Genomic DNA, 14,933 nt, shown 5'->3' with positions numbered 1-14,933 from the left:
CGAGCAGCTGGTCCAGTTCGAGGGAATGACCGGAGTGGCCAATATCGCCGAGCATAGGATTACCATGCGAGACGATCGGCCCATCAAGCAGCGGTATTTCCCGAAGAACCAAGCTATGCAGAAGATCATCGACGAGCAGGTGGACGCCCTCCTTGACCAGCATTGCATCGAGCCATCGCGCAGTCCGCACAGCGCTCCCTTGGTCCTGGTCAGGAAAAAGACTGGACAATGGCGCATGTGCGTAGATTATCGCCAGCTAAATGCCAAGTCGATCCCCGATGCGTATCCACTACCTCGTATCAACCATATCCTTGAGCGGCTTCGAAATGCAAGGTATATTTCCACCCTGGATTTACGCAATGGTTATTGGCAGATTCCAATGGAAGCAGGCAGTCGGGCGTGTACCGCCTTCACGGTCCCTGGCCGCGGCCTTTTCCAGTGGCGGGTCATGCCTTTTGGGCTCCATTCGGCTCCAGCCACCTTCCAGCGAGCGCTCGACAGCGTGATTGGGCCAGATTTGGACCCCCATGCCTTCGCCTATCTCGACGACATAATTGTCATCGGCGCCAGCCTCGAAGAGCACATGGAAAATCTGCGGAGAGTCTTCAAGCGCCTCAGGAGGGCGAACTTGCGGATAAACCAAGACAAATGCTCTTTCTTCAAACGAAAGCTGGTTTATCTCGGCCACGTCATTAGCAACCATGGCATTCACACGGACCCTGAAAAGGTAGCCGCCGTGCGGAACCTAAGTCCACCCACGAGCCTGCGAGAATTACGCCGATGCCTAGGCATGGCCTCATGGTATAGGAGGTTCGTATCGAACTTCGAGTCTGTCGTTCAGCCCATGACGAACTTGCTGCGCAAAAACCAGCGGTGGAAGTGGGAACAAGAACAACAGAAAGCCTTCGAGCTCCTCAAAAGTCTACTAACGGATGCTCCGGTGCTGGCATGTCCAGACTTTTCCGTCAAGATGACGCTCCAGACCGACGCGAGTAACTATGGACTCGGAGGCGTGCTGACGCAGGAAATAGAAGGACAAGAACGGGTCATCGCATACGTGAGTCGGAAGCTAGACGCTGCCGAACTCAACTACTCTCCTACGGAAAAGGAATGCCTAGCCATCGTCTGGGGAATTCGCAAGCTCCGATGCTATCTCGAGGGCTATCGCTTCGACGTGATCACAGACAACTTGGCCCTGAAATGGCTAGATCAAATTGAGAAACCGACTGGAAGGATCGCCCGGTGGGCCTTAGAACTTCAACAGTACCAGTACGATGTCCACTATCGCCGCGGGAAATATAACGTGGTCGCCGATGCATTATCCCGGCATCCACTGGAGCACCTACAACGACTAGTGCCAGACGAACGCTTGTGCAAATGGCTAAAAAGGAAACTGGCGGATGTTCAGGATGATCCCCAGAGATTTCCCGACTATCGAAAACGGAGAGCTGTACCGACACCTCGGACACCGCCCAGACGACCAGGATTATATCCCCTGGAAGCTCTGCGTTGCAACTGAGCATCGAGCGCGGATTCTCCAGGAATGCCACGACGCGCCCACGGCAGGCCACCTGGGCACACGGAAGACGATTCTGCGGATCTCACAAAAATATTACTGGCCCGGAATGTTCCGCGACGTGAAACAATACGTCCGTCAATGCGTCCTCTGCCAGAAATATAAAGCAGAGCAAAAGGCACAAGCAGGAAGGATGCTGACGAGACAGGTCGATGAACACTTTGGCATCGTATGTGCAGATTTCGTGGGACCACTACCGCGCTCCAAGGCAGGAAACACAATGCTGCTGGTCTTCTTCGATAGTTTCACCAAGTGGGTGGAACTAGTCCCATTACGAAAAGCCACCACCACCACGCTGATACAGGCGTTCCGCGAAAGGATCATTGGGAGGTTTGGAGCTCCAAAGAAACTGGTGTGCGACAATGGCACCGAATTCACCAGCAAGGCCTTCAGAGGATTCCTTAAGGAGATGGGCGTAGAACTCCAATACACGGCCCCCTATTGTCCACGCGAGAACCCCACGGAGCGAGCGAACCGCACAGTCAAGACCATGATCTCTCAGTACGTCGGCAGCGATCAGAATACGTGGGATCAGCTGATACCTGAGCTGAGCCTCGCCATCAATACCAGCGTTTCGGAGACCACAGGGTTCAGCCCCGCCTTCCTGCTACAGGCGCGTGAGCCGCGGTTACCAGGCTCATGGAATGATCAAGTGACACCGGGGACAGGCGTCGCTCCGGAGACCCCTGCCGACCGAGCTGGACGACTGAAGGAAATTTTCCAGATCGTCCAAACAAACATCCAGAAGGACAGCCGCGACCAAGGACGGCAGTACGACCTCAGGCGTCGAGCACCCACCATCGGTTCCCTGGTCGTCGTGCGCCAACATCACCTATCCAAAGCAGTGGACGGGTTCGCTGCCAAACTCGCGCCCAAGTTCGACGGGCCATACAAAGTGGTCGCCCTTCCGCCCCCAAACATAGCCCGAATCCGCTTGCCCGGGAAACGAAAGGGCCGCCTTGTCAATATCGCCGACTTAAAAGAGTTCCATTCTTCTCTTCCCACAGGTGGTGCAGACACTGACGACGACGCCATGTCGGAGGACAACGCCGGCGTTCAACCCGGGTCCGACAAGCCACGGTCACCCGACCACGATATCAGCGAGGGGTGAATTTAAGTAACCAACTAGGTTCCCTTTAACCCTAAGACCATTGTTAGCAATTAGATTAACATTAGAACGTTTGCCTACTACTGCCCGTTAGGACATTAACATTTAAGTATCAGTTAGCTTAAGTTTGGATAGTTCTCTTTCTCCCATAGACGTATCTACGTGCGTGCCACTGACCAACCAGGATGGAGCCCATCATAATAGACACCAGCGACGAGGAGACCACGGCTCCCAATGGAGCCTACGACAGGCCTGCGACCCCCCGAGATCCCCGGATGCGCCCTGGCACATATTACGCCGGCAGACCCACAAGAGCCTGCCCAACCGGGATCCGACAGACTCGAGGCCCTACCCGAGCCCCGTCGCCCCCGATGCGGCCAACTACGTCCAGAGCGCCACCGCGCCGGGCCACGCCGCGCCTGATGTCCGAGTCTTCGGACGAGTCTCCCCCAACATCGCCACCACGGCGCGCCGCGCCACCAACGCCTCCACGACCCTCGGGCCGCTCGATCTCCCCGTTCTACACGGACAGGACTGGGCGCAGGATCCCATGCTCCGAGGCTCTGCCGACGGGACCCTATCACGGTTCTCACAACCCGGACGCGCCGGGTCACTCCCGATGGTTCTACAACCCAGGCCCGCCAAATCCGGACGCGCCGGGTCACTCCCGATGGTTCTACAACCCAGGCCCGCCAAATCCGGACGCGCCGGGTCACACCCGATGGTTCCACAACCCGCACCCCGCTCCAGGATACCCAGACCCGACCGCTGCTGCCCCACCACCTGAAGGGCGTTACAGTCCGTGCAGCCCTCGCCAGCAGGACCCTGAGCCAGACGAGGACGACGAGGAGGAAGGCTCTCGAACCCCCAGTCCGGCTGCCTCGGCACGCGACGAGGACTACGTGCTGGAAGATGTCACTGACAGCGATGCCACACCTCCGTACCCCGGATACCACGGGGAGGAAGCCAGTGAGCAGGACGATGACGACGCTCAAACGATCAGCAGCGACAGCGAGCCCGACGATGGTGCCCCCTCGGCGGCACACTACCAATGACAGGAGAGGAACGGTGCGGCTTCTGGCGGGGATCGTGGATCCAGCTGATCCACACCCGCTATACCTCCATCCTCATCGAGGCCCCCTTCCGGCCGACTCCCGACCCGATCGTCACCTTTCCCCCGTCACCGAAGAGGCTATGTATAATGGCCCCGGACGAGAACTGGGAAGTGGACATGGAGAACACACCCGAGGTCCGCCCGCCGTCCCCAGCACTGGGGGAGGATGCGGCCCCACCCATCTTCCCCGGCGACCGGGCAGGTGACAACGCCCCACTGGCGTCAACGAGCAAACAAGCGCTCCACCAGACATATGACAACGCCCCACTGGCGTCAACGAGCAAACAAGCGCTCCACACCACCAACCAAACATACGACGACGCACCACTGGCGTCCACAAGCCAACAAGCGCTCCGCATCATCAGCGACCAGATCTACGACGACGCACCACTAGCATCCTCAAGCCAAGGCTCGATCCCCACCGCCAACGAGACCACCGATCAGGGATACCAGCCCACAGGAAGGCTATGCAGTGGGAGTCTGAGTCCAGTGATAGCGAAACAGAGACGGGACAGAAGTTCCGCCGCAAGGAGACGCAACCCCGACCTCCGCCGGATGTCGCCGCGCCAAGCCGCCGATCCTCGACTCATCGCCGTGTGATATCCACCGAGGAGAATATGCCGCCCAATGCTGGTGAGACCAACCGCCGAACATCAACCCACAGCAGCGCCACGATCAACGAGGAGGTCACTCCACCGGCCACCCCACGTGTAGGCCCCGGAGATCGCGGGTTCGACCTCTCTCCAGGCACGCTGGACGTGCTGATGGAGGAGCTCGAGCCGGGAGTAGAAGGTCTTCTACAGGACTTCATCCCAGACTGGGACCCGAGTGCACTTCCGACAGCGCCACGCTTCGCTTGCCCAGCCCCGGCCACCACCGCCGACGAGGTCCCACCTCCAGCGCCGCGCTTCGCTTGCCCAGTCCCTGCGGCCACCACCGCCGACGAGGTCCCACCTCCAGCGCCACGCTTCGCTCGCCCAGCCCCGGCCACCACCGCCGACGAGGTCCCACCTTCAGCGCCGCGCTTCGCTTGCCCAGTCCCTGCGGCCACCACCGCCGACGAGGTCCCACCTCCAGCGCCGCGCTTCGCTCGCCCAGCCCCGGCCACCACCGCCGACGAGGTCCCACCTCCAGCGCCGCGCTTCCCTCGCCAAGTCCCTGCGGATGACTTTACCACCGACGACCCAGTGCCTGAGCGAGTCGCCATACCAGCCGCGTGGTGGACCAATACTCACGACCAACGAGTCCCACTGGCGGTCTGGCAGGAGATAGAGCGCCGGAGCTATGCCGCACGTTACTGCCGTCAGCGCTTCCGCGTCCGCACGCCGGAAGGCCCCTACCAAATTACGATGAAGACGTCAGGAGAGGTCCAAATCCGTTTCGGCCCGGCGGAGTAAGTAGGGAGTGTGACGCCTCTATTCCTCGGCGCACAACCTCTCATATAAACTAAGTTATAGACATTAAGTATATATAAATACTTCCCCCCATATTATAGCTATATTATAAGCATACATCTTAAGACGGCACTGAAGCCACGTTCAATCATTAAATCTTTTAGTTGGCACTGGAGCCGGCAGCCCCACGCCCGCAGACACGTGGGCTAGATTCGTAAGTTGCAGGAGTCAATTCTGTAAGGCAGTAGTAGGACTCACCCTTAGATAAAAAACATAAAACAATAAACTAACAATTGAACCTACCCGTAGTAGTATTTCCTTGGTAGTATTGGTCACGGTTTTCAGGTTCCCCGATCTCTGTCCCGCTGACGGCCCCAAAAATACTGCGTTTCGGCATTTCCATTCGCACGTGTTTTACGGCCATCCAACCTCCCATCGATCCTCTCCCGTGCCGACAGCCGCAGCGTCACGTCAGCACAGGCTCCTTCCGTGCCCAGCGTGCCGCCGCGACTGGAGGACACCTGCTCCTCCGCCCCCGCCACGCTAGGAATCTTTTCACCGACACTGTCGACCCGAGCGGGAAGGATGTACCTGACCCTGAAGTGCGGCGTTCCAGAGCGACTACCCGCGGCAGCAGACTAAATCCAATCTTTTTAACAGATTTAATATTCGAGGCAATAAACATATAATTATAGTAATGGCATATTCCTTGGCGTTCTACCCTGGGACCGGGTCGGCCTCTCTTTCAGCAACCACCTCAGACCACAAATAAATTTCTGAGACGAACCCTGGCCATCCTTGAGCCACCGGAATGATCAACCGTCACAGGGTCTACACGCTAACCTTATGTCTCATTACAGCTCTGATGATCTGACCGTGGTGATGCTAGAGAGCGGGAAAAAGCGCCTTTTGGTAGCTTCCTGCTACATGGCACACGACAGGACGGCCCCACCAGAAGAACATGAGCTTGGTAGAAGTCAGCCCGAAGGACCAGCAACTGCGTATGGGGGGAGCCCCGAAATAAACGACAGAGGTAAGTCACTCATAGACTTTATACTCTCAACCAACCTGAGTATAGCAAACGTGGGGAGGAGCACACCTTTGTAGGTCCCACTTCCTCAAACGTGCAAGATCTTACTCTTGTAAGGGGACAAGGTACTTTGGTATCAGAATGGAGAGTCCTTGAGAGACCATCCTTCTCAGATCATAAGTACATACGGTTCCAATACGCATTCGAACACTCTCCAAAACAATCAGTCTTCAAAAACCCCCGGAATACTAACTGGGGAAAGTTCAAGGAGACTATCGCGACACGGCTCGCGATCTCTCCGGGCATAGTAGAATCCGCGGAAGACATAGAAAAGTCCCTAGAGACCCTCTCCAAAGAACTGCTGAATGCGTACCACGCATCATGCCCTATATCGGCCTCACCTCATTCCTACTTAAAACGCTGGAAAAGCTGCTGGACCTATACATCAGGAACGATTTAGGGAGACAACTGTCGACCAACCAGCACGCCTACACGAAGGGGAAATCAGTGGAGACGGCACTACATTCGTTGGTAGCCACCATTGAGAGAGCCCTAAACAATAAGGAAAATGCACTTGGAGTGTTCGTGGACATATCCGGGGCATTCAACAACGTTAGCACGGACGCAATAATGGATCACCAAGAAGCGACCAAAACGTCCCCCGCTATCAACTTGTGGATAAGAAATCTTCTAAGTTACCGGCGGGTACAATCAGATTGGGGCACCGCTTCCATAGTGAGAAGAGCGCAGAGAGGCACGCTGCAAGGTGGGGTTCTGTCGCCCCTCCTATAGAATCTGGTGGTAGACGATCTAATCAAGAGATTCGAGAGGAAGCACCAAAGATAACAGCTTATGCGGATGACATAAGCATAATTATCACGGGAGTCTGTCCATCGACCCTCAGCTCGATCATGGAAACAACACTCAGGGAGATATGTGAATGGACGGAGAAGGTAGGACTCAATATCAATGCGGATAAGACGGACCTTATTCTCTTCACCAAGAGATACAAGGTGCCGCAATGGATCCCCCCGAAAATTAACAAAACCAGGCTGACCCCGAAAACACAAGTCAAATACCTCGGCATTGTACTTGACAACAAGCTGACGTGGAAGGCCAATGTAGTAGAGAGGGTAAAAAAGGCCACCATAGCGCTATATGCATCCAAGATGTTCAGACCCTGAAATGAGGCTCTCGTATAATCTTGCGCAGAGCATAAACCGTCCACATGAGTCTGTAAATTTGTTCGTAGACAGTCAAGCGGCGATAAGATCCATACAATCATCAGCGGTCAGTTCCAAAAATGCACAGGCTATCTAGTGACTCCCTGCTTGCCAGTATATTTTTGGAACTGACCGCTGATGATTGCATGGATCTTATCGCCGATTGACAGTCTAGGAACAAATTGACCGGCTCATGTAGACGGCTTATGATCTGCGCAAGCTCTACTGCTTTCCTGATGGCGAATATTTCCTCCTGGAATCTTCTGGCTTGGTAGCTTATACGACAGTCTTATTTCAGGTCTGAACAGTATATGCCTGCTCCTACTCCTCCATCCATCTTGGAGCCGTCGGTGTATTGAGGTATTGAGCATGGTCCTGGTTGACCTCAGCGGCCCTGATATACAGAGCAGTACCTGAAGCTGGGTTCTCTCCATAAGCTTATAATACGTTTTCTCTCCATGGCTTGCCACCACACTAAGACTCCATACAGCAGAATCGGACGCACCACCGATATATAGACCCAATGCATTAGAGTCAGTGAGAGGCCCCATGTGCTGCTAATCATCTTCTTTGATTCATATAGCGGTGTGGCGGCCTTTTTCACCCTCTCTACTACATTTCACGTCAGCTTGTTGTCAAGTACAATGCCGAGGTATTTGACTTGTGTTTTCGGGGCCTGGTTTTGTTAATTTTTGGGGAGGAGATCCATTGCAGCACCCTGTATCATCCGCATAAGCTGTTATCTTTGGTGCATTCCTCTCGAATCTCTTGATTAGGTCGTCTACCACCAGATTCCATAGGAGGGGCGACAGAACTCCATCTTGCGGCGTGCCTCTGTTCGCTCCTCTCACCATGGAAGCGGTGCCCCAATCTGATTGTACCCGCCAGCAACTTAGAAGATTCTTTATCCACAAGTTGATAGCGGGGGATGAGTTGGTCGCTTCTAGGCGATTCATTATTGCGTCCGTGCTAACGTTGTTGAATGCCCCGGATATGTCCACGAACACTCCAAGTGCATTTTCCTTATTGTTTAGGGCTCTCTCAATGGTGGCTACCAACGAATGTAGTGCCGTCTCCACTGATTTCCCCTTCGTGTAGGCGTGCTGGTTGGTCGACAGTTGTCTCCCTAAATCGTTCCTGATGTATAGGTCCAGCAGCTTTTCCAGCGTTTTAAGTAGGAATGAGGTGAGGCCGATATAGGGCATGATGCGTGGTACGCATTCAGCAGTTCTTTGGAGAGGGTCTCTAGGGACTTTTCTATGTCTTCCGCGGATTCTACTATGCCCGGAGAGATCGCGACCCGTGTCGCGATAGTCTCCTTGAACTTTCCCCAGTTAGTATTCCGGGGGTTCTTGAAGACTGATTGTTTTGGAGAGTGTTCGAATGCGTATTGGAACCGTATGTACTTATGATCTGAGAAGGATGGTCTCTCAAGGACTCTCCATTCTGATACCAAAGTACCTTGTCCCCTTACAAGAGTAAGATCTTGCACGTTTGAGGAAGTGGGACCTACAAAGGTGTGTTCCTCCCCACGTTTGCTATACTCAGGCTGGTTGAGAGTATAAAGTCTATGAGTGACTTACCTCTGTCGTTTATTTCGGGGCTCCCCCCATACGCAGTTGCTGGTCCTTCGGGCTGGCTTCTACCAAGCTCATGTTCTTCTGGTGGGGCCGTCCTGTCGTGTGCCATGTAGCAGGAAGCTACCAAAAGGCGCTTTTTCCCGCTCTCTAGCATCACCACGATCAGATCATCAGAGCTGTAATGAGACATAAGGTTAGCGTGTAGACCCTGTGACGGTTGATCATTCCGGTGGCTCAAGGATGGCCAGGGTTCGTCTCAGAAATTTATTTGTGGTCTGAGGTGGTTGCTGAAAGAGAGGCCGACACGGTCCCAGGGTAGAACGCCAAGGAATATGCCATTACTATAATTATATGTTTATTGCCTCGAATATTAAATCTGTTAAAAAGATTGGATTTAGTCTGCTGCCGCGGGTAGTCGCTCTGGAACGCCGCACTTCAGGGTCAGGTACATCCTTCCCGCTCGGGTCGACAGTGTCGGTGAAACGCCGATGCGCGGATGCCCCTCAGATCTCCTAGAGTGAGAATAACTGGGGGAGGCCCTCAGCTCTACCAGTTAGTGGAATAACTTGTTAGCGGTGACCCTGAGATCTTCCAGTTAGCGAGCAGATTTGTGGAGTCCCTAAGGTATTCCAATCTTGAGAAGTTTGTGGAGACCCTGAGGTCTTCCAAAAATAGAGAGGCCCTAAGGTCTTCTAAGATTGAGAATTTTGTAGAGGCCCTGAGGTCTTCTAAGATTGAGAAGTATGGGGAGGCCCTAAGGTCTTCCAAGTTCGAGAAGTTTGGGGAGGCCCTAAGGTCTTCCAAGTTCGGGAAGTTTGTAGAGGCCCTAAGGTCTTCTAAAAGAGAGAAGTTTGTAGAGGTCCTAAGGTCTTCTAACAATAGAGAAGTGTGTAGAGGCCCTAAGGTCTTCTAGGATGGAAAAGTTTTGTAGAGGCTCTAGTGTCTTCTAAGATTGAGAAGTTTTTAGAGGCCCTAAGGTCTTCTAAGATTGAGAAGTTTGTAGAGGCCCTAACGTCTTCTAAAAGAGAGAAGTTTTTAGAGGCCCTATGGTCTTCTAAGATTGAGACGTGCACGGCGGCACTAAGGTCTACCGAGGTATAGAGAGACTTATAAAGAGGCCCTGAGGTCATCCAATATTGAGACGTGCACGGAGGCCCTAAGGTCTACCTAGATATTGTAACGAATCTCTCCGGCCGGGATAGATCCCAGTAGTGACCAGGGATCCTCTTCAAAAAATTTATTTAGAGGGGACGGAAATATTTGTAGGAAATTATTATAACAGCGTATGGGACCCGGGTTGCGAATTTGCGCGCACTAAATTCCGATCATCGAGGGTCGGCAAGGTGGATGCCGGACGATGTGGTCACTAGATGCCCCAGGAGCAGGCGGGGCACACGCGCTGCTTGTCAATGGCCGGTCGCCGCGCTGCTTTTATCGACTCGTTGATCTGCTTGATCGGTCGGTCCCTGACAGAAAGCTGCTCGTCGCGAACTGCTTTAGACACTGCTTGCGCCTACTGCTTGTTTATACTGCTTTTGCCGGTGCGCGGAGTGGCAACTACGGCGGACTCCTGGCGGAATTAGCTTGATCTCGCCCAGAATTCAGGCGACGTGGGTCGGGGAAATGGCCAGGGCGTCAGAGAGGCGTTAACTAACTCCGGTTGGGCACGGAGGCTAGCTACGGGTCGACCAGGCAGAGTTTCACTGGTCACCGTGGTGATGCACGGTGCGTGGGATGGCCAAGGCAAGCCTGGCGGCAGCGTGTGTCGGAGTGTCCCTAATCTAGGAGTGGATATGGGTGCGGATGCACTCGTAGTCGCGGCGGTGCACGGTGCGTGGGAAACCAGCGCTGGGGTGTGGCGCTGCGGCTACGGGCACCAGAAGGGGTCAGTGAGGATCTACTGGGTTCCCAGCCACGAAGGCATAGACGGTAACGAAACCGCGGACGAACTTTCAAAGGAAGGCGTCGGACTGGCAAGTGAAAGAGCAGAAAACGTCCCTATCTCCCTAAGAACGCTCCAAAGCGAGCTAGAGTGACGGGCTGACGCAAGCGCAAAAAGCAGGTGAAGGAGTAATTCTGCAACCTGCATAATATCAAAAATCATGTGCAAAGAGCACAACGAGAAACTCACCCACTACGTGCTGCATCTTCCGCGGAAGGACTGCAGAATGTTAGTGGGTATTCTTACAGGTCACTGCCTGTCTGCTGCACATACAGTCAAGCTGGGTATTACCGACAACGCCAAATGCCGGAAATGTGATGAATCCGAGGCAATCGAAACCTTGGAGCATCTCATTTGCAAATGTGCGGCCCTAACGAGGGCAAGAATGAGATACCTAGGCTCTCCAGTTCTGTCATCGCTAGAAGATGCCTCCAGGAGGAAGCCAGACGAACTCCTTGCCTTTGCGAAAAACACCTTGATATTCAAGGATCTCGAAACCCGCATAAACAGTCTCTATGTCCAACCAGGAGATTCCCCGGATAGCTATGGGCCATATTGGCCTATGTGTGGCCCTTCGAGGGCCGTCCGGTCTAACCTAACCTAACCTAACCTTTGTGTGGGCTTGTACAGGTAAATTGCTACCTGCCAGGTGTCCAATATTTTCCCTTTTTTCTGGCTAAAGTAGTCTATAACTTCTGAAGCTGCCCAGAGCCAGCAACTACACTATGACTACGCACTGCGTGTATCTTTTCTGAATCAGAATTCGTTTAGATCGGCTGCGTCCAGCTGCGACTCTGGCATTGCGAAGCCAAAAACCGAAACAACTGAGGGTAAAATATAAAAAAATACCGACACAATTTCATACAAACTAAAGAAAAAATACTAACTGTAGCACTCACGGATTTGTGGCGGTTACATTTAGAATTAAAAAAAAATTTAATTTTTTTCTTTTCAGTTTTCAAATTTTTTTTATTTAAGCAAATACATTAATATAAAGATATTAAATTAAATAAAATATATTTTTTTTAAATTGTCTTCATTGAAAAAAATATTTTTTCACTTTGATACCCTTTAAAAAGGCGAATGAGTGGGCGTGGCAAATTTTCCAATACATTTGTAAATTTTACAACAATTGGCTGTCAAATGGCGTTTAAATTATTTTTTATCTTTTTTGGTTCAAAAGTTATTATTTTTGCAACGTAAAATGAGAAAAGACGCTACTGTGCGACGATGCTAAAAGTTTTTATTAAATTTTTGTCTTGCGCTAAGTGATTCTTTCAGTCTTAGTATAATTATAGTATATAAAAAAAATATTTTACTTACCATAACATCAAAAATAGTAGCACGATGAAGAGGCCAACTATGTATTAAATTGAGAAAGGCTTTCTTCGCTTCAGCTGGTAACATCCCTTTAAGACTCTGATGATGCATAGCCACAGCATCATGTGGAATATTTGGTACAAATCTGGGTGGTAAGCAATGGCTTGCTACCGCCCTGTAATCATTTAGGATTTCACTACAGTCGCCAAGCTCTAATTGGCCTTGTAGAGCAGTTAACATAATTGCTTCCATTTCAGTTATTGGATACCTTTCACTACGCAAATTATGTAAAACTTGATGATATAAAAGTTCCTTTTCAACTATATCATCCATATTCATATAATTGTCAACAAATAAATGTTTCTTAAATAGGAAAACATATTGATTCTGACGAGCATTTCCGGTATTATTGTGCTGAAAAAAATGAATTATATTGGTTTCAGTTAGTGTTCCTTAATTTAACTTGTTTTCTCGATATGATAGATAATAGATAAATACTAAATTAGCTGATCGTAAAGCAGACAGTTTGTACTGTGATATAAAGCGCATAACAGCTGTTTTCTGCTGAGCCAGATTTTACAGGGTATTTGTCAATATTTTCTTTGACATTAGCCTGTACTAAATGTACCCACGAAATTTTAACAGGAAGGATAGAAACCACACGTTAAAAAATAATGGAAATAGTTTATGCTTTCGTAATTGGTTATAATAATAATAATAAAACAAGAAAGGAAGCTATCTTCGGCACGCCGAAGTTTGTATACCCTTGCAATTTGAAATTGAATCATTAATAATCAATCCATTTTGGTTAAATTAATAGAAAATTATAAAAGTTGTATATATATACATAGCAAATAATAATTTGGTTTTGATAAAAATGAAAAAAGAACGTTTAATCGCATAAATACAGTGGCACCAAGCTTATTTCATTAAAATAAATTAAAAAATTAAATAAATAGAAAAAATGTGAAAATTCTCACTTTCAAGCTTATTTCGTGCAAATATTTTAAAAACGAAAAACAGCAATTTTAGACTTTAAAATCGAAATTTTTGTTCTATATTCCTTTTGTTAAGTAAGAGTCAATACATACAGTGCCGCTCAACTGAATAGGTTTGAAAAATAGTTCTCACATTTTTCACTCTCCCTTTATTCCAACTGAATGGTTTGCTATTATTTCTTTTTATTTTGAACCTTTATTTGTTTACGCACTGTATGCAAGAAAAAATTAACGGGACAAATGCAACGGATATTCAGAATTTTACTTTTAACGTAAAATTCGCAAAATGCGTGCTCTATTCTTGGCTCATCTGAATAGGTTTAACTCTTTAGACTTTGCATTTTGTTTGATTGCGTGACAGAAAAGAAGTAAACTTTTTTGTATTGCAAAATTTAAGTCATTTTTCATCAGTTTTTTGTAAAATGGGCTGCAGAAAACCTTTAACCGATTTTGAAAAGGGTCGCATAAAAGGTTATATTGAATCTGGCTTAAAACACCATGAAATACCCTAAAAAATAGGTCGAAGTCAAAACGTTTTGAGTAATTTTCTTCGTAATGAAGCAGACTATGGAAAAAAATAAAAGAAGGAAAAAAATATGCAACCACAGCATCGGAGAGGCGACTTATCCTGCGAACTGCCTCAAATTCCCACCTTTCGGCTGGTAAAATAAGGGAAGAATGCGGTGTAAGTGCTAGTGTGGCTACGGTAAAACGAATTATTTGAAGAGCAGAACACCTGAAGAGATTGAAAATAAAAAAAAAAACACCTCTCAATGATGCTCGTAAGGAAGCACGCCTTCAGTTTGCTCGGGAACACATGACGTGGAAGAAGGAGTGGAAGACTGTAGTCTTCTCCGACGAAAAGAAGGTAATCCTCGATGAATCAGACGACTATAACTACTATTTTCACGATATTAGAAAAGAAGAGTGTTTTTTAAGTCGTCATGACACATGTGCAGGTGGAGTAATGGTATGGGGAGCCCTATCTTTTTATAGAACATGCTATCTCCAGTTTGTCACCTCGCAAATGAACGCAAATCTTTACATAACTGTGCTCCAAACGGCTTTTCCCCAGTTTTTAGAGACGTTTGGTCATATTCCATGGACGTATCACCATGAAAACGCTCCCATCCATACCGCTCGGGTTGTAAAGCAGTGGATTAAGGACCAAAATGTCAAATTGCTCGAGTGGACACCTTACTCTCCTGACATTAACATCATGGATAACATTTGGGGACTTTTGTCTCGGGGAGTATACGAAGGAGGAAGACAATTTAGTGACTCTGGAGCCCTAGTTGATGCAATTAAAAAAGCATGGTCAACAATTTTACTAAATAAAATCGAAAAATACTACGATTCTTTACCAAGCCGTATGTTTGAAATAATTAAGAACAAGGGTGGGCAGACTAAATATTAAATATTGCTAAAACAGTGTCTTTTATTACTTCAATTACCTAGTGCCTTCAAATTTTGTTTAATACATGTAAATTTAATAAATTTAGTAGTGTAAGGATGTGTCTTAGGCCGGGGTAAACCTCAGCGGCCCAGGATTCCTCTCCAGAAATATTTATATTTTAGAGACGGCCAGAACATGGACGCCGAATTTTTAATGAATTTTCTAGGCAAATAACAGCAGCGAAAGGGGCTC

The 14,933-nt window shown here is 49.6% G+C and overlaps 1 protein-coding gene across 2 annotated transcripts in view; it reads right to left on the bottom strand.

Moving 5' to 3' along the window:
- The window catches only part of Myo81F (Myosin 81F), a 530,639-nt gene that overhangs the window by 60,627 nt on the left and 455,079 nt on the right, over window positions 1-14,933 (bottom strand). For both annotated transcript variants that reach the window (XM_070285196.1, XM_070285197.1), the window contains one exon: window positions 12,291-12,701. In XM_070285196.1, coding sequence (XP_070141297.1) covers window positions 12,291-12,701 — 411 coding nt within the window. The remainder of the gene's footprint in view (window positions 1-12,290; window positions 12,702-14,933) is intronic.

The sequence above is a fragment of the Drosophila kikkawai genome, chromosome 3L (assembly GCF_030179895.1).
Source record: "Drosophila kikkawai strain 14028-0561.14 chromosome 3L, DkikHiC1v2, whole genome shotgun sequence".
NCBI classification, from domain to species: Eukaryota; Metazoa; Arthropoda; class Insecta; order Diptera; family Drosophilidae; genus Drosophila; species Drosophila kikkawai.
This window is presented reverse-complemented; position numbering and strand designations above follow the sequence as displayed.